We start from the raw sequence: 23987 nt of genomic DNA on the forward strand, positions 1-23987 counted from the left end.
AGATTTGTCCTATTCTGGAATCAAGCTTAAATTGTATATGTTCCTTTAATAAGTTAAATTATGAGTCACCCCAATGGTACCTTCTAATCTCTGTGCTAGATCACTTGGTTTTGGTTGTTTTTTCCATTTTGGTTGGTTGGTTGGTTGGTAATAGAATCACTACCTCCTGCAGCAGCATCCAACTCGGTAATTCAGTATAGACATGTTTAACAAAATAGCTTTCTGCAGTTTTCCACAGTGTGTAGGCGAGCCTAACACGTGAGGTAAAGGTCCCTGGTGGCTCCCCATTTAGCTCCTCCCTGGAGAGTCCTGCTTTGGCTGCTCCCTAGAAGGTCCTGCTTTGGCTCCTACCCAGAGAGTTCCGCTTTAGAATTTCCCAGAAAAGTCTCGATCCTTGGAGACCTTTCTAGGTATTGTTGGCCACTTCTTCCGATGTAAGCTGGCCCCCTGCGTCAGAATGAGTGTGCATTTTTGTCAGTATAAAAGCCCAAGCCTCATGCGATGTGAGAATGCAGAACTTCATACCATCCAGGTCAACGTTGCCTCTGCAGGGACACCCGCCACAGTAGAGCCTGCCTCCTCACACTGCGATGATGATCCTCAGAGCTGGTTTCCTGATAGTCTTCACAGGGTCCTTGGGGTTGGTAAGGTATACACTCTTCGGAAATATCCTTTACTGTATCTGTTAAATTCTCTATATTTTCCTATATTAATAAACTAGTTGAGAGTTTTCTATTTGTCTCTCTTTTTCTCTTACCTGGAATCCTTGAACTCTGGAGCACACGGGTAAGTGAATAACAGAACAGAAAAGTAAGTCTTAAATTACAATAATCCAGTGTTGTGGAATAGATGTCCACCAACATTCCCCTCCTCTGAACCAAGCTGAATTATTCGTTGGAATGAATACTTATACATAAATGTGGTTGATTGTGCCCACACCTGAAATAGCGAATTTGGGATTTCCATACAGGAAACAAGATCACATGCCATAATGTTACTCTACCATCAAAGGACAATTTCATAGAATCACAGAATAATTAGGGTTGGAAAGGACCTTAAGATCATCTAGTTCCAAGCCCCCCTGCCGTGGACAGGGACACCTTATGCTAAATCATATCACCCAAGGCCTCGTCCAACCTGGTCTTGAACACTGCCAGGGATGGAGCATTCACAACCTCCCTGGGCAACCTACTCCAGTGCCTCACCACCCTAACAGGAAAGAATTTCTTCCTTATATCCAATCTAAACTTCCCCTGTTTAAGTTTTAACCCGTTACCCCTTGTCCTATCACTACAGTCTCTAATGAAGAGTCCCTCTTCAGCATTCCTATAGGCCCCCTTCAGATACTGGAAGGCTGCTATGAGGTCTCCACGCAGCCTTCTCTTCTCCAGGCTGAACAGCCCCAACTTCCTCAGCCTGTCTTCATACGGGAGGTGCTCCAGTCCCCTGATCATCCTCGTGGACTTGTTCCAACAGTTCTATGTCCTTTTTTCTTTATTAATTATTTTTATTTATTTATTTTATTTATTAATTTTTTTTGTTAATGAAATATGATCCACAACCTGCTTTAAACAGGTTCCTAACAATAGAAAAGCAAAAAATACTGAGAAGGAGCATACTCAAAGATGACCCAAGGCTGTTTGGAAATGACTGTGTAAATTTGTGATGCCTTCTTTTAAAATAATCTTTGAAATAGCAAAATCTTGGAGCAGATTCTCCTGGAAGGCATGCTAAGGCACATGAAAAACAACAAGGTGCTTGGTGACAGCCAGCATGGCTTCACTAAGGGGCAATCCTGCCTGACCAATTTGGTGGCCTTCTATGATGGGGCTACAGAACTGATGGATAGGGGTAGAGCAGTTGATGTCATCTACCTGGACTTGTGCAAAGCGTTTGACACTGTCCCACATAACATCCTTGTTATAAATTATAACATGTTGGATGTTATACATAAAGGATGTTATAATTATAAAATAACTAAAAAAAAAATAAAATAAATAAATAAAAATAATTAATAAAAAAAAAACAGGACATAGAACTGTTGGAACAAGTCCACAAGGATGACCAGGGGACTGAAGCACCTCCCATATGAAGACAGGCTGAGAAAGTTGGGGTGTCCCTGCCCATGGCAGGGGGGTTGGGACTAGATGATCTTAAGGTCCTTTCCAACCCTAATTATTCTATGATTCTAACAAGAAAGAATATTAGCAGTTGTGAGAGAAGACGAATAAAAAGTCAGAGCCTGCCATTAGGAACTCTAAAAGGCAATTAACTCCCGGAAACTTAAGCTGTTAGTACGCTTTTAACTGCAGAGAGAAGGTGGCAGACACGCTGTGAGGCTTTTATTCACTCACTGCTGCGACTACTCACGTTAGAGGAATAGAGCTGGGTACTAACTAGGGTGTTTTGCCCCGGAGCTATTTATCCCCTTTCTTTCTGGCTCAAAGACAGGAGGTGCCGGCAGCCGGGTCTCTCCCCGTCACCCGGAAGCAGCCCGCCGATCCGGCGTCAGCCCCTTCTCATTGCGTGACCGCCCCCGGTTGCCCTCAGGCACTTTCCTCCCTCCCCGGTAACCCGCCTCGGCTGTCGGACAACCCCGCTCTAACTGAAGGGGACCGGGTGCGTCAACCCGCTGCCACCGCCCCGTGCTCCTGTCCCCTGAAGGGAAAGGGAGCCCGAGCCACTCTAGTTCTGCCCCAGGGCGCCAAGGTTTAAAGCGACAGCGGGGAGCTTCGGTGCAGGGGGGGGGGGGGGGAGGGGAGGGGGGCAGGGGGGCGGCAGAGCGCTCCCGCTTTCGGCAGAGGTGTGCTTCTCCGCTGTGGGCAAGCAGTACCGCCCTCCTCAAGGCACGGCGCCCGCGGTGGCTGCCGGCAAAGCGATCGCGCCTCCCGCTTCCCCGTTCTCCCCACTCCCGCACACCCAGAGCTCTCCCCCGGTCCCCCTACCACCCTCTCCTCAGCAACCTGCTGAGGGCCACGCTAGAGACGAAGAGGCTGTCTCGCTGTAGCTTGCAAGATTGGCAAGCAGTTCTGTCCAATCGCGTCTGGCGGGCTCGCCCCCCGAGGCTGCCTACTGGCAGCTTGTAGGCGCAGGGCGGGTCTTCGCAGCTCGCGGAGCTCCCCTCCGGAGCGGAGCGCGCTCTACTCAGAGGGCCGCGTGTGCGTGACGGGAGTACCTGTGGACTGGCCGCGCCGGTGGCGGGAGCGGGGCTGCGACTCGGCACCTTTGGGAGCTCCCAGCGGTTCGCTGTGCCCACAGCAATGATGCAGGCTCTCCCCGCCGCGCTGCGGCGGCTGCTGGCCGGCTTGCTGCTGCTGACCATCTGCGTCTGGGTCGGGTTGTCGGAGCCGCCGCCAGGCAGTGCCGCAGTCGCCTTGCCCTGGGCGCCGGAGGCGGACCCCGTCGTGGTGGCCAACCGCGGGCTGCGGGTGCCCCTGGGCCGTTCTGCCTGGCTGGACCCCACGCGGGACCTGGTGCTGCAGGTGCAGCCAGGTGACCGGTGCCACCTCACCGTGCTGGACGAGGACCCGCTGTGGCAGCGCCCGGGCCGGCTGAGACCCCGGCGCTTCCCCTGCGACTTCGGGGCCCGTGAGGTACAGTACTCCCACCTGGGCGGCCGCAGCCCTCCGCGGGACCGCGTCCGCCTGCAGTTGCGCTACGACTCGCCGAGCCGCGCCCTGGTGCTGCCCCTGGTGCTGGAGGTGGAGGTGCTCTTCACCCAGCTGGAGATCGTCACCCGCAACCTGCCCCTCATCGTGGAGCGCCTGCGGGGCACCAGCAACCCGCTGGACGCCCGCAGCCTGGAGTTCGCCTTCGAGCCGGGCCGGCAGCGCTGCCGGGTGGGCCTGCTGCCGCCGCTGGCCGGGCTGCCCCGCTACGGAGAGATCCTCAACTACCCCCAGGCGGAGGTTCCGCCGGAGGCGGCCGCCGCGGGTGAGGAACCGGCGGCGGGCGGCCCCGTTCCCGCCTCGATGTGGGACTGCGAGGAGTTCCTGCGCCTGGGGCTGCGTTACCTCCACACGGCAGCTGGCGGCTCTCCCAACCGTGACCTGGTGCCGCTGGTGGCAGAGCTGCGGGAGGCGGCAGGTGGTGGGGCACTGCTGAAGCGTGAGTACTTCCAGGTGCTGGTGCGGATCCAGGCCGGGACTGAGAATGTGGCCCCCAGACCCAGCTTCTTTGCCATGCTCATGATGGAGGTTGACCAGTTTGTCCTCACTGCACTCACACCTGACATGCTGGCAGCTGAGGATGCTGAGTCACCACCAGACCTGTTGATCTTCAACATCACCTCTCCCTTTGGCCCTGGCCAGGGCCACATGGTCAGCACAGATGACAGGAGCCTGCCAGTTTTTTCTTTCAGTCAGAGAGATGTGAGGGAGCTACGCATTGCCTACCAGCCCCCCATGGAGGACTCAGATCAGGAACGGCTCTTTGAGCTTGAGCTGGAGGTATTGGACCCAGAGGGTGCTGCCTCAGAGCCCTTCACCTTTGTGATTGTGGTGAAGCCCATGAACACCCTGGCACCTGTGGTGACCCGCAACACTGGCCTTGTGCTCTATGAGGGGCAGTCACGGCCTCTTTCAGGCCCTGGTCCAAACCCCAATTTGGTGATCAGTGATGAGGATGACCTTGAGCAGGTGCAGGTGAGTGTGGTGGCAGGGCTGAAGCATGGCCACCTCACTCTCCTGGAGGACACTGCAGCACCTGCAGCCCCTCGTAAGCACTTCACAGTGGCTGAGCTGGCAGCAGGCCAGGTCATTTACCAGCATGACGGCAGTGAGTCTCCACTCAATGACAACTTGGTGCTGCGGCTGGAGGATGGTGGATCTCGCCATCGTGTTGAGTTCCTTTTCCCTATTACCCTGGTGCCCACTGATGACCAGCCACCCCTACTCAATGCTAACACAGGGCTGGCCATGGCTGAGGGTGAAACAATGCCCATCACCGCCCGTGCTCTTAGTGCCACTGACATTGACTCTCAGGATGCCATCCTGCTCTTCACAGTGGAGTCTGGCCCCACTGCAGGGCAGCTTCTCCTCCGTCAAGCACAACCACCTCCTGGCTGGGAAGAGGAGGAAGAAGATGAAGGATTTTCTTGGAGGAGGGTGCCAGGTTTAGGGGGGAGCTCTATAATCTATGAAAAGACAGTGAGAGAGTGGCTGCAGCAGGACATTACTGAAGGGCGTCTCTATTACCACCACTTGGGGCCTCACAGCCCTGGCCCTGGGGTTGTATTGGACCAGTTCATATTTAGAGTTCAGGATGACAATGACCCACCCAACCGCTCTGGACCACAGACTTTTGTGATCCGGGTTCAACCCATAGACAGATTAGCCCCTGAACTGCATAGCAGCAGCAGCCTGCACTTAATAGTTGCAGAGCAGCAGGTGACCCCCCTGCGGAGGAAGCACTTGTGTTACACAGATCAGGATTCAGGGGATCGTGAACTCCGCTACACAGTAACTCAGCCCCCCACTGACACTGACACTAACCATCCGCCAGATGGATATGGAGCCCGCCTTGGAGCCCTAGTGCTGACTGAGGATCACTCTGTGGAAGTTACCCACTTTACCCAAGCCCAGATCAATCATCACAAGATCTCATACCGTCCCCCACAGGAAGAACTGGGGGTGGCTCCTCATTTGATTCAGTTTCAGTATCAAGTGCAAGATGCAGCTGGCAATGCAGCTGAAGGGACTTTCACCATCTATCTGCAACCTGTGGATAACCAGCCTCCTGAAATCATTAATACTGGCTTCACTTTGCCTGAGGGAGGCAGCCATGTCCTTAGTCCAACTGAGCTGAATGCCAGTGACACGGACACTGAACTTACCCATCTCAGATTTATCCTGACCCAGGCGCCCCGTTATGGCCAGTTGCAACTTTCTGGATACAGTTTGATTCCAGGAGGTGTCTTTGGCCTGGATGATATCAGACAAGGGAGGGTGGTGTATGTGCACGGTGGAGCTGAGACCAACAGTGATACCTGTAGGCTTGATGTGAGTGATGGGGTTCATTTTGTGCCCATCACACTGAAAATGAACGTGCACCCAGTTGATGATGAGGTTCCTACACTACGGTTGCCCCCAGGCACTCTTGGTTCCTACCTGGATGTGCTGGAGAATGGTGCTGCAGAAATCACTGCTAATGTCATTCAGGGCACAGATGAGGATACAGATGACCTAATGCTGACTTTCATTGTAGAGGATCCTCCTCAACATGGAAACATCCTGGTCCAAGGAGTACCTGCAGAGAGATTTTCCCAGAGGGATCTGCTGGATGGTGTTGTGGTATATGCTCACACTGGTGGTGAAATAGGCCTTCTGCCCAAAGTAGATACCTTCAATCTTACCTTGTCTGACCTGTCTGAGAAGTGGAACGTCAGGGGCAATGTTGTTCAAGGAGTTTCGGTCTTGGTGACCATTCTTCCTGTTGACACTCAAGCCCCAGAGGTTTTTGTAGGAGAGCAGCTCATGGTAACAGAAGGTGACAAACGGGTCATTACTCCTGCTCACCTCAGGGCTGAAGATGTGGATACTCCTAATGATGATATACTTTGCACCATTGTTGCTCAGCCTGCATCTGGGTACGTAGAGAACATATCTCCAGCCCCAGGATCTGAAAAATCCAGAGCAGGTGTAGCTATAAGTGCTTTTACCTTGAAAGACCTCCGTCAAGGACATATTTTTTATGTCCAAAGTATACATAAGGGTGTTGAGCCTGTTGAAGACAGATTTGCTTTCCGCTGTTCTGATGGCATTAACTTTTCTGCAAAGCGTTTTTTCCCCATTGTTATTATGCCAGTCAATGATGAAGAGCCTGAAATATTTGTGCGAGAGTTTGTTGTGATGGAAGGCATGAGCCTGGTTGTTGATACTCCTATTCTCAATGCAGCTGATGCAGACATCCCTGCTGATGAATTAATGTTTGCAGTCGTCAGGCTTCCTAGGCATGGCCACATTGTGAACCAGCTGGTGAATAGAACTGTCCTAGTGGAGAGCTTCAGTTTGGATCAGATAACAGAGAGCTCCAACATACTCTATGAACATGATGACTCTGAGACAAAGGAGGACAGTTTTGAGGTGACACTCACAGATGGTAAATATACCATTAGGAAAACAGTACTCATCATGATTATTCCTGTAGATGATGAGACACCCAGAATGGCCATCAATGATGGTTTGGAGATTGAAATAGGAGAAACTAGAACTATTCATAACAGAATATTGAAGGCTACTGACCTGGATTCTGAAGACAAAACCTTGACATACATTATAAGATATGGGCCAGGACAAGGCCTCCTGCAGAAAATCAAGCCTTCAGGTGGAGTTGAGAATATCACCCTGGGGATGAATTTCACCCAAGATGAAGTGGATAGAAACTTAATTCAATATATGCATTTTGGCCAAGGAGGAGTTCGTGATCTTATCAAGTTTGATGTGACAGATGGAATAAATCCACTCATTGACCGCTACTTTTATGTCACGATAGGTAGCATTGATATTGTCTTCCCAGATGTAGTCAGCAAAGGGGTTTCTTTGAAAGAAGGAGGGAAGGTAACCCTAACTACTGATTTGCTTAGCACCAGTGACCTGAATAGTCCAGATGAGAACTTAGTTTTCACTATTACCAGAGCACCTGTTCGTGGTCATCTTGAATGCACAGATCAGCCTGGGGTACCTATCTCAACTTTTACTCAACTCTTATTAGCAGGCAATAAAGTCTATTACATTCACACTTCAGAAGATGAGGTGAAAATGGACAGCTTTGAGTTTGAGGTGACTGATGGCTATAACCCTGTATTTCGTACTTTCAGGATTTCTATCAGCGATGTGGACAATAAGAAACCTGTCGTCACAATCAACGACCTGGTGGTGAGTGAAAATGAATGCAAACTGATAACCCCATTTGAACTGACTGCAGAAGACAGAGATACACCTGATGCATTGCTAAAATTTATCATCACTCAAATACCAGTTCACGGTCAGATCGTGTTCAATAACTCCAAACCCGTCACCAGCTTCACTAAGCAAGATCTAAACGAAAATCTAATCAGCTACAAACATGATGGCACAGAATCAGTTGAGGATAGCTTCTCTTTCACTGTTACAGACAGCACTCATACTGATTTCTATGTCTTCCCCAACACTGTGTTTGAAACAAGGAAACCTCAGACTATGAAGATTCGAATAATGGCTGTGGACAACAGTGTACCTCAAATTGTAATAAATAAGGGTGCTCAGACTCTCCGTGCTCTGGCCACAGGTCACATCGGGTTTCTGATTACCAACAAAGTGCTCAAAGTGGAAGACAGGGACAGTTTACATGTTACTCTTAAGATCAGAATCACAGAGGGTCCACGCCATGGCTTCCTGATCCATCTGGGGAAAGGCAACCATAGCATCAGCCAGTTCACCCAAGGTATTACAATACTCCATGCTTTCTATAGATTGCTGGAAATGTTTTCATGCTAAACTCTAATAATTGATGGGAAAAACTTTTCAATAGTGAGCTTATTTATAATGGCTGCATTATTTTTCAGTTCTGTTTATTAGTTATTGTACCTGTGACAGCTTTAAACAGGAAAGAGTGTCTGCTGGATAAACATCAAATAAGGAGCATCTTTGTTTAGGAAAGCTTACAGCCCAAAGAACTGTGGTTTAGACTTTTTATCGATAGAATTTTGGATAACAGAATTGGGCTGCATGTGGTTTCAGATCTTTAGAGTCTGTGTGCCTTGTTTAAACAGTTTTATTTAGGGAATGCGATGGGACTGGCCAAGTTATTATTAACTAACGGTCATACCACAGCGAGGATATCAGTTGCTATACAGTCTGAATGCAGTTAACTGTAAAAGCAAAATCACTTCCCAAACATGGGGAAATAATGTATTACAAGTGCATTTGTTGACTTAATTACACAAATCTTAACCACAAAGTGTTTGTGGTAAATTAAAAGGTAATGTAAATGTTTTAAATTTATATCAGTGCTCCTTTGTATATGGAACTAAAATACTGAGTGGTATAAGTAGGATGAAAACAACATGTGCTGTATGTTCTAAAATAAAGCCTCAACACAAAGATATAATGTAACTCTAATTGAAAAGAGAACATTAGCTATTCTCCAGAGAATTTTCCATGTTACTTTGCAACAAGTTAATAGCAGGTTGATTAACAGTGAAATAAGGTTTCTTGGAGGCTTCTGCAGCTGTGGAGAGAGCAAACAGCAGAACAGTATGAGGACTCAAAACTAAAGGTGCCCAGACAGGCTGGCCTGTGTAGGTGGTAAGGCTGGAGATGAATACTTGTAGTTGACTGTATTTTTTCACAGAGCCCATACCAGTATGTATTCCATGTTACAGTCTTGGCTGTAGTGATGTCCTTGTCAGATACACCAAACCTTGCGAACAGGCATGATGAACTTCTGAATGGCTGGACTGCTGTAAGTTTTGCAGCATTAATGCTATGAAGAGGATGAGAAGGGACCAAACAATGTCTAAACTTTGGGAACCACCAAGGTTCCTTAAGTGTAAGGCTTCAGTAGGGAACTGCAGGTAGTATTAAGAGTGTTGTCAGAATATGTGAAAAACAGAAGAGAATGGGAGCGAGCAAATAAGCAGATTATCACTTTTTCAGTGGGTTTTCTCTTACATTGGAGGATGTAGAATTATTATTATTGAGTGGATGGTCCTTGAAAGCAGACCACTGCATAGCACAGTGATATTCCTATTTTTTTTTTTTTTTTTTTTTTGAAAGGGGGTCTCTCAGTAGAGGTACATGTTCCATTCTCTTTTTTGCCATGTGGCACCACTGAGGCTTTCAGTTGGCAGTCTGACTATGTGTCAGGCTCACTGGTCTCCACACAGGGTGTCTTAATATTCTGGGTATGCCTGAGCTGGATGAGAAGCTTGCAACCCTTAGGAAAGGAATGGTTTGAAAGCTAGTGAGGATCTCTATAAAGTGATACAGCTTCACAGGTCCTCTGACAGTACTGGCACAAGCGCTCTAATTAATGCTGAACTGAAGAGTGTTTTTAAGAAGTACACATTTCTTCAGTAATTTTGTCCTTTGGTCTCTATAAGCAAATACCTCCCGAGCATCTGTGTTATTTCTGTGAAATCTGTCTTCAACTTCCTGAATGCTTATGCTATACTAAGACAAATAATTAACTAACATTTAAGGCAGAAGTGAACAAGACCCTTTTTTGTAATATCCTTAATGATACTCATCCGCTTACAACCATTGCATATAAATCAGATTTTGTAGTCAGTCATGATTAATAGTATTGATTTTGGGATGCACCTATATTAGGACTTGCTGTTACACACTTGCTTTTTTTTGTTTTGATCTCCCAAGTTTTTAGGGGTTTCATCCTGCCACGTGGGGCAACCTCTTACAAAATGCTGAACAGCTCTAGTTTCATAAACATTGTTACAGTCCTCCAATTTATGTTGGAAGAGACCTCTGAAAGTTGTTTGATCCAGCCCCTACTCAAAACTTGGCAACTTTGGAGTTGGATGAAGCTGTTAAGGGTCACATGCAGGTGAATTCTGAAAGCTACTCAATAGCTGGGGAAGTCCATCCTAATACTTTTCCATCTCACATTCCCTGGGTTTGGGCTTGTGGTTGTACGAACAGGCAGCCGAATCATAGAATCATAGAACAGTCAGGGTTGGAAAGGACCTTAAGATCATCTAGTTCCAACCCCCCTGCCATGGGCAGGGACACTTTGAGTTAGGTTAACATTGATGAAATAAGATCCATTGTGTGCAAGCAGCTTGAGCAGTCTGGTTTTTCAGATTTGCCGTAGTGGAAAGAGTGGGCAGAGTGATTGTGTAGTAAACAGCTTTCTGCTTCATGCTTGAGATTGCTTTTCAGTATCTGTCCACAAAACATTATCAAGTGCTAGGAAGGAAGTCATCCTAGATTTGCAAGATGAGCTAAAAGCCTCCAGTCAAAATGTGGTTGTGCAGAATGTAGTATGTCCATGCGATTTTTTGTGTAGTTTGTTCAGGAACAATCAGTCTGGGTCTTCCTAATTAGCATGCATTAAATACTTATGCCACAAGTACAGTAGAAAATCTTTTGCTTCTGAGACTCCTAGAGTTAATTGGGATTGGTCAAAGGGGGTATTAGAGTGTGGAAGGATTAACTTCTTGATAAAAGGTCCCCAAATACTTCAAATAGTTGGTGCTTTTTATTTATTTTTATTTAATTGTTGAAATAATCTGAATGAGAAAGAGGCAGGCAAATGACAGTAACAAAATAAAATACTCTTAAAATATGTTAAGCAGTTCCTGAGATTATTCAATTCCTATCTGTCATTTCATGTTACATCTGAAAGCAGCAGTGTTAATTATTTCTTTGTGCTTTGTAGTTAGTAATAGTAAATGCAGAGAAAGCTTAAAGAAAAATGCTTGCCACATGGTAATTTCTTGTCTAATGCTGTCCTAGAACAAAGCAAACATACAAAGGATATTCTATGCATAATTGTACTGCAGTTGTCTCTGCAAGTCAGGGCTGGAATTTCCTCATAGCAGATATCCATTAAGATTAGATAATTTGTTTAAAAGTGAAGAGAGTCTGCTAAGGAACTGGCAAGTCTTTCACATTTGAAAAATTTAGTGGTATATAACAGATAGCTGATGTTTGTATGATGTTTTGAATGTATAAAGTGTGACGGACTGCTGAGCACTGTTTTGTGACTCCCAGGTCCCATGTGGGTAAGTTTGTGAGTAAGGGCCAGGTCACATCCCAGAGTTGTGCAGGTGTGCTGAGGAGCCGGGAAGAAATAGTGGAGAGTAAGCCTCTGCCTTGGCAATAATACAGCTTGGTCAATGTCTCAGCACTCATGTAGACTCCTGAGGCCAAAAATATCTAAATGGCTGCTTCAGCCAAATATGCAAAACTTTGCAAACAGTGATTTTATTCAGCATTCACCTTGATAATACTTTTTTTCTTGTTTTTCAGGCAGTTGTTTTCAGGGAGATGAGTGAATTATGTTGCAAAGTGCATTTGTTTCTTAAAGAATATGTGTAACCTTTAATAACCACATCAGTTTTGCAGGTTTTTCAAACAGGAAATCAGTGCCTTGATCCAGCGGAGATAAAATTATTTTTTTGATAGGAATTATGTTGGATGGATTTCAAAATTATGCTGGAAAATTTCAGTATCATATCAATATTTAGCAGGCACTGTAGTTATACAGCAATGAATTGTGCTTACAACTAGGCAAGCTCTAATATAACTTGTATAACCCGAATCAACCGTGGAAGGAAAGTGTAGAATTGCTCAAGTGACTGTGAACGTGTTCTTAGTGAACAGAAAATAGGTCATTCCTTTGAAATTCTTTTGACAAAATTTAGGTGTTTGGATGTCAAGTGGCTTTTTCTGATGTGGTGGTCCTGGTCTGCCAAACACTGGCTCAAGAGCGTTGAGCCAATATATCTTTATATGTATTGGAACCATAGATTTTGAGAAGGCTGCCCTCATCGGCAGAGCTGAGCACTTGTATGTTTGCAGGATGAAAGATTTATTTGCTCCGCTGACATGAAGAGGTATTTGTTGGCATCCTCTTTATAGCCCTGTGAATTTTTGATCTTTAACTGAAACATTTATGGAAGAGATTCTTCAGGGACATGTATTTGCTGATAATGCTCTTAACTTGTTTGCCCTGGAAGATGTCTGGCTGCTTTTGGAACTCAAGATTTTGAGGAGCTCTGACAAAAGTGCTTTTAGCTTCTTTTTACTAATGCATATGCCCTAACATGAGAGGAGAACTTGGATGGTACTTGAGTTCCACTTTAATGCTATTAATTTATAGCACTTTTTCTTTAAAAAACTATCAGACATGGATTTTTTCCGACAGCAGTCTTTCAAAGAAAATGTCAAAAAGTATTTTTTATGTATTACATGTTTCTTATCACTGTTCAAGGAAACCAGAAAGCACAATATTAAGAAATACTTTTTTACCTTTTACATACTTTTTTATGCAACTGATTATTCAGAATTGTGCATTGAATTGCTTCTTACTGAAGTCTTATCTGTCTACTTACATTGCATCTATTTGAATTCCTAAATCAGCCAATCACTGTGTCTGAGCACTATTTATGGCAGTTCATATAGATTATATGTCATATCCTTTGAAAACATGCTGATAGGAGGGATGGTCTGGTGGAGAGGGCATTTTTGTGGGGGACTAAAGACACTGAGAGCTCTCTTCTGCAGAATGTGTAAAGATATCCTATCCTAGGGGTAGAAAACATGCCAGAAGTAATCTAGTTTGGGGGTGGGGAAGTAGGGTGGTATGAGTGTGAACTAATTTGTCTTGCCTCTTGAATGAAGGGTAGAACTTCACATAGAAAATAGCCTGGGGTTTGCTCCTGTTTCAGCCACAGGTTTTATGTGGTCTCTACAGTACTACTCGGGATGAAGAATGACAGGATCAGTATCTTAGAGGACGTACACCTCTATTTACGAAAATACATCACTAAATTATGACATAGATCTGACTGTTGAGCCCACGTTTTTACACTTCCTTTCAGTTGCTTTTGTAAATACATCATGAAAGAGGGCACTGGGGAGGGGGAAGTAAAGGGAGGAAGAACAAATGGTATCCGTAAAACTTCAACACTGTTAATACTGAAATTCCTGAGCTCTGCTGGAAATCTTGACTTCTCTCTGTTGAAGATAAACAATTTAATACATGTTTGGTTTTTTTTTTAAACTAAAAACAGTTTCATGCCTTCAACATTTAAAATAAAATCTGTTTTTTTCCTCACGCTTTCTAGCTGATATTGATGACATGAAGATATGCTATGTTTTACGAGGGGGTGACAATGCCACCAGTGACATTTTTCATTTCATGGTTGAAGACGGAGGTGAGTACCTATAAGATCTGTGCTTTTGCTGCTCTTGAAAGAGAAGGAACTTAAGTATACTTTGGGAGTTTAAAAACATTGAATTTAATTGAGGAAAGTCCATGTTACATCCTGGAATGTTATTTTTGTTATGAATTTCTTATATTTTGAAGAATTTCTGGTGATTACAGAGGCCTGTTGATAAAATGGTAATTGCATCTAATGAAAAAACACTCAGCCTATTCTAGTGAGAAAGTGACATTCTAGAAGCTCACACAGATACCTGGGATCTCTGTATTTTTACTTTTGTATTCCTTGTCCAGGCTCTTGACGCGTAATTTCTCATAAGCCTTTTATCTTGAGATACTTCCTAAACTTTGATTTGCATGTATAGGTGCCTACACCTTTAAAGGTTCCAGGTAAGAGGCTATTCATGTGAATGCTTTGTCTAATGTACATATTTCATAGAAGTCAAGTTTAGACTCTACCTACTTAACAGGATCTTTAATGGTTTGTCAAAGATCTTTGTCAGGTGACTTATGAGAATTCTCCTACTGTTATTTTGTAGGATTGTGGAGTATGAACAAGGAAAGAATAAAACCAAATTGAAAATACTGGCATATACTCACTTAAGGAAAAATATATGTAGGGGTTTTTATTGTTGTTGTTTTTAAAGAACAACAGAAAAGAACAGTTTAAGGAGCTAAAACCCCACATTAACAGGCCTATTTTTTCCATCCAAAGTCTGTACTTAATGTGGATATTCCTGAGTGTAGATATTCCTCTGTGTGGTAACAGGTGGCAATATTATGTTATTTTAATACCTTTTTTAATATGTGATATATAGCTGTCTGAGTAATTGGAAATTAGTTTTATTAGTTGATTTAATAATAAACTTCTTAGAAAAAATGTTTCAAGTTAGTTTATTGTCGGCTTGTGTGCTGAGCTTCTGTTAGTGTTTCATAAGAAGCACACCTAATCAACAGTATTATGATCAGTGAACAGGGATTTGTCCTGTCTGTCACAGATTGAATAGTTTTGTCACCATCTACCGTTGCTGGGAGTGGGATATTAAAGCATGTTCTCCTTATAATTTTTTTGGACAAGAGCAGAAGAGAGAGTTCTTCTAGGGACTCCTGAGAATGTCTTTGCAAATCTTTGTTTCATTAGAGAAGTAGTGAGATAACAGTTTGTAACACTTGACTTACTTTCCTTAAATGTTTTATTTTAACCAAGATATAGGTTAGAGAAATTTAAAGCTAAGTAAAGGTAATGGATCACAAGGTGCTATGTTTTCTTAGTAATAACATAATTTTCTCATGGCAGGTGTCACGAAATGGTGACATTCATGATTTTCTGTTGTTCTTCTAGTAGGTGAACAAATACTCAGTCTTGATGTTTCAAGGTTTCATGTGATGGGAATAATAGAAGCTGAAGAAAGTTTGTTCTTTGTGAACTGATTAACGTCAGTTCTTAAAATTGAGTTGTTCCTTGAGAACCCAATATTTGTGAGACTTCTCTCCATGCTATTTGAACACTTTCTAGTGGCAAATGTGTATGTAGAGCAAATTGCACTTAATATATTCTGACTTCATACCAAGAAATTTGTCTTTCATTGGAAAGCTTACCTGCCACATCTGCTTCTGCTTGGCAGAGTTGTAACAGCCTGTCCATTGTAACAGCATGCTGTTTTTTGTAATGCAAAGAACCTTTGCAATAACAAGGTGCTTGCTGATTTTTTTAGAGCCTTTGGAACTTGCAATGTTATCATTTTGCAGACTACTTAGCTAGATGGTCTTTGCTTTCCTGAGGCTAACTGTTGACACTGTGAAAAATGAGCTGTATTGCATTACAGAGTATTTCTGATTTTCTGCTTGACTGAAGGTGGTAAAACTGCATTTAAAGGGATGAAATTATGATCAAAACATTAATATGAGCTCAAATTTCCTAGCATTGTCTTTAGCAATGGGTGAAAAATCCAGCAATATAATCTAGCTATATTTCCACCCTCTTCAGAAAGAAATCAAAGCTAGTGTTTTTCAGCTCAGGTGTATTTGGGCAGAATTTCAGTGGTATCAGGACTATTGTTTTTGTGGTTTTAAGTCTGATCATAATAGGAGATTGCACGCAAGATCTGACAGAAAGATGCAGCATAGACTACCAACATCCACAGTAGAATGGCACTCTTCAGACCTCTGTCTTGTGTATTGGGAACTTTGCAGTAGTTACAAGTTTGTAATGGCTTACCACGCAGTGCCTAATGCTGTAAATGAGATAAGTGGGCACTTAAGCTGAAGAATTGTTCCATAATCCATAAGTGATCCTGTTGAAATCAAAATTAAGAGGGGTTTCAGAATGTGATTCCATTAATGAATATGTGTTCATATTATTCAGCTGAAGTTATTTCCAACCAGTAAAAAACAAACAAAGAAAAAAAAACAAACCAACCCAAAGTACCCACTTATTTTATATCTTCCAGTCTTCTCATGCCTTAGAGAGGGGCAAATGCAACACCAGTCCCTGCTGTCTTCAAATAACATGAATTAGAATGTTGATTTTGCCCTATACCTCTAGTGTTGCCTGCAAAATACTTTTTTTTGTTTTTGGAATATTTGTTCATTGCCTATGAACTGCAAATAGGAGAAGAAGAGCATGGCTTTATCTCCATCTTCGGATACTCATTATACTGCCACTCTTGTAGGCCTCTTCTGTGGAATCACAGAATCATAGGATGATTTGGGTTGGAAAGGACCCTATGATCATCTAGTTCCAACCCCCATGCCATAGGCTTGGACGCCTTGCCCCAGACCATGTCACCTAAGGCTCTGTCCAACCTGGCCTTGAACACTGCCAGGGATGGAGCATTTACCATGTCTTTGGGCAAGCTGTTCCAGTGCCTCACCACCCTCACAGTAAAAAACTTCTTCCTCATATCTAACATAAACTTCTGTTTTAGTTTAAGCCCATTACCCCTTGTCCTATCACTACAGTCCCTGATTAAGAGTCCTTCTCCAGCACCCTTGTAGGCCGCCTTCAGATATTGGAAGGCTTCTAGAATATATAATATATATGATATATGATGATAGTCTAATTGGGGCCCAAGTCTGTTATCTCAGGCAATTGCCTGAAGATCAAGCTCAAAGAGTCATCAAACTGCATGGTGTGTATTTTGTTGTGGATCTAGAATTCTGTTTATTTTCTTATATGTAGATAGCATTTATGGTAAGCAAGTTAGGGCAACAGCCTACGAGGTGGGTAACATGAAAAGAAGCAAGTCAGTGCTCTGCCAGCTCTTGGCCCCTTGCCTGCTTGGTTTCTCACCATGGGAGTGAGTGTGCCATGCTGTGTACCAACCAACCAAATCATGAGCTGGGAAAGCATCGAATATGGTACTGGGACAAACTTGTTTACTTACTGGCCAAGGGAGAAGACTGCAGTCTAGACAAATGGAGAATAGCTCAGGGATTACAGCTGCCTTATGGTAACTTGCTGATTATAATTAAAGAGAATAGAAATGGGCTCAATACAAAGAGAAAGGAAGGCCATTTAAGAATAAAAGAAAGCACTTAGAACTGTAATTAACAAGTGAAAGCATATGCCTGCTGTATTCAAACCAAAATTGGAGATTTCACCAGATATACTGGTTGAGGTTTTAAACTCTGAGAGAGCCTTACTTTCAGGATCAGCATATGTATGGCTGTAGTACTTTTCTGGCTTTGAATGTCATATTTCATAAGAGTAATTAAAAGGTGAAATAAAGTGAACACAATTAAGCTGTTTATCACACAAATAATTTTTAAAGGTAGAAATGTTTTTTATTCCTCATGTTAAGGGATTTTGCCTCAAGATGACTCACTATAAAGTTGGGCGAGCTCTTGCATTTTTGTCATTCTTAGAACAAGAAGACACTATAGAATACTTGATGCTGCTGAGTTAGCTGTGTAATGTTTTGAAAGAAACTATTAACTTTTTGAAATTAACTATTTGAAACTTCATATTAACAATCTGCTTTCTTTATGTTTTGATTTTTGATCTTAAAATAATCCTGTGGAGATCTGTTGATACTGAAAAAGTGTTATGAGTCCATTTTAGCAAAACCTTGAAGAAAGTGTGGGATTTTCTTTTTCAGAAAGTTTGCAAAATCACATCAATAGAATCTCTTTCCTCAGAAGTGGACTCCACATTCCATTAACAAGGTGAAGAAAAAAAACATGCTTAGCAAGTGCAAGCATGTGATGCTGGTGAATCCTGATGTTTATATTGCTAACTTCTTAATGCAGTGGTCAGTAAAGGAACCAATACTATCAGAAGGCAGGGAAAATGGGATTTTTTTTTTTTTCCCCAGTGGCAAAGTAAAAAAAAACCCAAGGAAATCCAGGCTGATAGTTGAACTCCTGTGTATATTTATGATATGTAAATTTGTATATTATTGAGAAACTCACTAGACTGAAGAAAAAATCCAGCTGAAAATGATTTGGCCTTTTAATTAGTGAAAGGCTCACAGAATAACTTAAATCTGATAAACTTAATGAGAAGCTGCAATGTGTGTGGCCACCTTGTATTACAGAAAGCTTGAGGAAACTGGATATGTATGGCACTGCCAAATATATGCATAGAGTCGGTGCTTCAGCTATGCAAAATAGCATTAATCTGTGTGGAATGAAAGTTGACACAGAAATCAGCTCCAGTGTGTTAAGCTCTTGTGCCTGCTTCAGAAAACTGCATGCTACAATTTCATGCTTCATCCCTTGTGGTTTTTTTGAGGCATTTTTACTGCTTACATGAGAAACTAGCACTGAAAATGCAGTTAAAACTGAAGTCCGTCATTTACCTTCACTTTATGCTTTGCTTGGCTAAGATTTTTTTTAATGTCACTGTAGTAAGTCCTAATAATTGAATAATAATATGCATCCAAATGCACATTTGTCCGGTCTGTAGGAGGTATTTTCTCATGAATTGTGCTGCTTCAAATAACGTGAAACTGGTTGAACTGGTTTAAGGCAAATTTTTGGCCAGATTCTGCTGATTATATAGAGTAAAACAAACACACCCAAAAGCCAGCACTAACATGAAACCCCAGCGCAAACCCCATACCTCCAGAGTCAATATCAGAGTCCAGTATATTCCTTTGCCCAGCAACGGGTAGTGGGACTGGGGTAGGAGGTACTAGAGCAGTGTGCTGAATACCAGTTAAAAAAAGAAGAGCTTCTGTGCAAAGGATTGTTCTATTTTCATTTTTCTTCACACAAGAAAAATGGTTGTATTCAGGTGTTAGGGATAACTCTGAAATGTTCGAGTTCAGATTGTGTAAAGTCAGTGAAGGAATGTTTATCTCTTCTAAATAGTGATCTGCCCCCAGATATTTTTAAAATACAACCTTGCTTTTGACTTACTTGTTGCTTGGCTAATACTCTTATCCCAGTAGTCTGCCTTGCTTATTCTTCCTTCTCCCCTGTCTGTCTTCTGAAGCTTGGGAAACTGTCAACCAGGGTTGCAGCACCCATGGAACAAATTTGGTATGTGTTTCAGTATTTTTCTATTACAAGAGGCTGGCCCCATATTTATAGTGTTTTGCATTGGAGTCAGTTTTACTAAATTTTCCAGTTTCGAGGAGAAAAATGAGATAAGACTTAAAAACCCCCAAAATAATAAAAAAATTGTGTAATAAGGAAACATATTTCCTGTTCAACCTAAATTTGAACCATAATCTGTCCCTCCCTTACCTAACTGCCTTCTCTGCTCCAGTGCTTAACTGGAGTCCTCCAAACTGCTTCTTTAGGACTGCTAAGTGGTATCTTGCAGTATAGTGCCTCAAGGGTAGAATGCTTTCAAAGGGGAAGTAATGACAGATTCTCATGCCTGGTTTAGGAATGTGAGGATCACTAGGGAAGGAAAGAAACAGGATTTTGTTTTTTTTTTCCCCAGGTTATTTGGGCAGCTTTTCTGAGTTAAAGCCAAAGTGTTGCAAAGCCAAGTCTCACTGAAACTGGTGATTTACATCATTAGCTAAATCTCATTTAAATTTTTCATTACAGATCCCTAAATGCCTGCATTTTCCTGCACTAACATTTGGTTAAATCCCCACTGAAGCAAGAATCTTTGAAAAACAATTCCCTGATGTTAGCCTTTAAACCTAATTTCTGGGAAACATCATAGACTTTTCCCAAATATTTTTTTTTTTGCAATAGATTATGTTAAAGAGGCACTGTTCTACTGCTTAGAGAAAACTTCGAGTAAGTTTGTGAAATATAATTATTTCATCTGTCATCCTTCATTTTACTAAAAAAAAATATATATTTTTATGAATTTCACCATTTATTCATTTCTGAGAGAACAATATTACACTCCTGAGTATAATCATTAAATGATAACAGTTGTCAGTGCTGCTTTTCAAAGCCATAACACTGATGTATTTTCCTGGTGAGCTGTAATAATAGTGTAGGAACAGACATTTTGGACTTGATATGTGATGGTTCTTAAAGAAGCAGACTGCTAAAATATCATTGGGAATTATTTGCCGCATCCTTGTTTGACCTCACATATGGTATTTGGGCACACTAGTCTTGGCAAGAAACATCAGCTACATTTATCTTTGGCTTAAAAATGAGGGCATCACATGTTGACGGTACTTTTGCCATCATTTGCCAAGTACTGCATTGGATTCTGGTTTGTTGCCAGGCTTGTTGCTGCTGTTTTGATGTACTCTAGATTGGTGCCCAAACAATTTTTCATATGTCAAACTTCTTACTGTAAGTATTGTCAGGGGATTTAAATAGTAGTTTGACACTACAGTTTATAAAATCCCCCAAGCAAACTGAACAAAAAAAAAGCCTTTCAAAATAAACCTTTCTGTAAATAAAACAGACATTGTTGTATGTGGCTGCAAGGTCACAGCAAAGTTAATGTCTGTTAATGTATACAGGAGCAAGAGGTGATTATAGGGGACCTATAGAAAGTCTAGTACAAGCCATACTAATCTCAGTGGAAAGACTTTCAGTGTCTTTTGTACCAGTTCTATTTGTTTCTTTGTACTAGCATTTTAGACTGGCTACTGGAAATTATTGAATTTTCCATTTCTAACTTGCATATCACCTTATCCTCTAAATATGTCCATAGAAAAGGTCAGCTTTATCTAGATAAAACAAAATGGTTTCTGGAGAGGAAAAAAAGTAGTTGTTTAATTTGGCAAGAGAATTTTTGTTTCTTCTAAATCATTTGGGTGTAATGGTGATTTTAATGGTCCCGAAAGTAAAGCTTTTCTCTGCTCCTGAATTCATTTTTTTTAACAAAAGCAAAACAGCATAATTGAAGAGGGTGGATTTAGGTACTAGGGATCAGGAAAGGATCTAATTGCCTTTTATATAGAAGTTAGGGTACTTTGTCCAAATGTGAAAGTCTTGGATGTAATTCCTTCCTTCATTTGAACCCTCCTTCATTGTTCCCTCACTTATATTCTAGTTAGTTTTGTATTAATTTTCTGTTTGCTGTCCATGTATGCAAGTTCTTAATTACTCTTTGGAATATAGCCTGGAGTGCAATGTTCCACTTTCCAGCTAAGTACTGTTATCAACAAATCCTGTCTCATTTTTTGTGTGGGTTCCTCCTCCCTTCTTTCCTGTATATTTCTCCTTTTCTGCTAATACTTTTCATGTTCCGCAGAGTAAGATGGCTAGAACAGGCCAGTTAAGAGCAATATGTTCCAGAGTAACACTTAGGCCGATGGTTTAGATCAGGGTTAGGGCAGGGAGGTTTTGATTCCAATTCTCTTAGAGTCAGAGCCAATAGTCTTGTCTTCCATGCAGAAAAAACACCCTGACTACTGTATTGGTTTGATAGAAAGGAAATGTCTCCAACATCATAGATATTTTTCTACTTTTAAGCTGAGATCACTTGCTGAATAATCAAACTTTTACAGAACAGTGTATTCACAACAAAATTCACCAGCTCAGCACCTGGAGCTGAATCCTGCTTGCTTTACCAAGCTGAATAGTGTCATTGATTTTATTTGACCTGACCAGGTGAGAGGCAAGGAAGATAATGCTTAAGATAGCCCAGTAAGTACTTAGCAGCCCTTTTTTTACTTAAAAATAATCCATAATTTAGCTTTCATATTCTTATGATACAAAGTCAGGTGCCGCTAGCAGCAAAAGAGGCATGACTGAGTAGTAAAATTAGCTCAAAATGCAAGAAATAAAGAGATTAAGAGGACACACTAGGTATTGAGATCTTTCAGGAGTAACACTGATTGCCAGTGACATGAGAACCTGCAGAATGACACTAATTCCTAAAGTGAGCTATAATAAGTGTGTGAAATTATATTGGTTGTTGGTTGCAAATATTTTTGATTTGGACAGACTAAGGAGGGCTAGAGAAGAATGAAACGAGAGAAGGGACCCTGGCTGCTGTCAAAGAACCCTGGTTGCAGGGTTTGTTTTCCCTACCTGTTTACACAGAGGGGTTCTAAAGAGCCCTGAAGATGAGTTTAACATTTATCACTTCAGTTGCCAATTAACTGTAAAGTCTCTAGAATTCCCATAAAGGATCATCTGATCAGTGTATAAAATATATCTGGGAAGTTCCTAGATTTCTTTAAAAATTAGACTACTGTTTATACAAGAGGGATAAATACTTCTGAAACAAACTACAGATATGTGAAAACCAGTACTCTAACAAGAAAAGTTAGTGAGTCTTTACCTATGGAAATATATTAGGAATAAAGTTAAATTAGAAATGGAGGAAATATAATGATGGCATATATTGTAATAAAATTTTTGCAATTTGTGCTTCTTAATTTACAACATTCTTGCTATTGTAAGATTCTGTTTGCCTTGCTAAATCTTAGAATATAAGGACCACTCTTGCCCCATTAACCTCTGTATACTTTCTGGAAAAATGAAGATATTTGTTTTATTTCATAAGCCCAAATTGTGTTTGGATGCTGTTCAAATTTTCCCTGATATTATATGTCCTGTTCTTTATAATTGGCACTGCAGTATGCTAGGGAGTGTTTTGATTGTCTAGAGCTTGATGGTGGTGATGAAAAGATTGAGTGTTTATGGGTAAGAATCAGAGAGAAGGCTAACAAGGCAGATATCATGGTGGGAGTCTGTTATAGAACATCCAACCAGAATGAAGTGGCAGACAAAATATTCTATAAGCACCTGGGAGAAGTCTCACAATCTCCACCCTTTGTTTTCTTTGGGATTTCGTCTTAGTGGATGTCTTCTGGAGATACATCAGAGAGGGAACAGTCTAGGAGATTCCTGGAGTGTGTGGTAGATAACTTCCTGATACAGTTGCAGAGTGAGACAAGGGAAGGCATCCCACTGGATCTGTTGTTTGTGAACAGAGAAGGACTTATGGATGATGTGATGGTTGGAGGCCGACTTGGGACTTGGACGTAGTGATCATAAAATGGATGATAATAAAGTAATGGTAATAAAGGAGACAGGCAACAAAGGCTTTATTTATCTCTACAACTACCTGAAAGGAGGTTGTAAGGAGGTGGACATCGGCCTCTTCTCCCAAGTAGCAAGTGATAGGACAGGAGGAAATGGCCTCAAGTTGCACATGGAGGGATTTAGATTGGCTATTAGGAGAAATTTCTTCACCAAAAGGGTTGTCAAGCACTGGAAGAGGCTGCCCAGGGAAGTGGTGGAGTCACCATGCCTGGAGGTATTTGAAAGATGTGTAGATGTGGTGCTTAGGGACATAGCTTAGTGGTGGATTTGGCAGTGCTAGGTTAAGGGTTGGAATTGATGATCTTAAAGGTCTTTTCCAACCTAAGCAATTATATAAGTCTGTGAAGTTCAGAACCAGGAATAATACAAGAAGAGTAAAAATCCTGTTAAATTAATCAGTTAATTTGACTTGTATTTATTTTTGTTTGTGTTTGGCCAACATGAGAATTTCTAAAGTCAGAATGTTGTGGCTTGTTTTCTCTGGGTTTTTTTCATTTAATCTTTTGCAAATTTATCTAATTAGTTTTTGGTTTTAGAGTAGAATTTCATTTAGCAGTAGACCCTTAGGAAGCTTTTTGAAAAGACAGAATATATCTTTTTTTTTTTTTTTCCCTTTCTGAAGAAGGATTTTAGCTTGTTTAAGTTCAAGTCATTAGTAAAACATTAAT

At 42.0% G+C, this 23987-nt stretch overlaps 1 protein-coding gene across 4 annotated transcripts in view; it reads left to right on the top strand.

Moving 5' to 3' along the window:
• The first annotated feature begins 3227 nt into the window (after positions 1–3227).
• The window catches only part of FREM2 (FRAS1 related extracellular matrix 2), a 124319-nt gene continuing 103559 nt past the window's right edge, over positions 3228–23987 (top strand). For all 4 annotated transcript variants that reach the window (XM_061457457.1, XM_061457458.1, XM_061457459.1 and 1 more), the window contains exons 1-2: positions 3228–8421; positions 13790–13879. In XM_061457457.1, the coding sequence (XP_061313441.1) occupies positions 3261–8421; positions 13790–13879 (5251 nt within the window). In that variant the 5' untranslated portion in view covers positions 3228–3260. The remainder of the gene's footprint in view (positions 8422–13789; positions 13880–23987) is intronic.

This window comes from Pezoporus flaviventris, unplaced genomic scaffold (genome assembly GCF_033815535.1).
Source record: "Pezoporus flaviventris isolate CSIRO_AGI_PZ_B2104156 unplaced genomic scaffold, CSIRO_AGI_Pfla_v1 ptg000025l, whole genome shotgun sequence".
Lineage (NCBI taxonomy): Eukaryota > Metazoa > Chordata > Aves > Psittaciformes > Psittacidae > Pezoporus > Pezoporus flaviventris.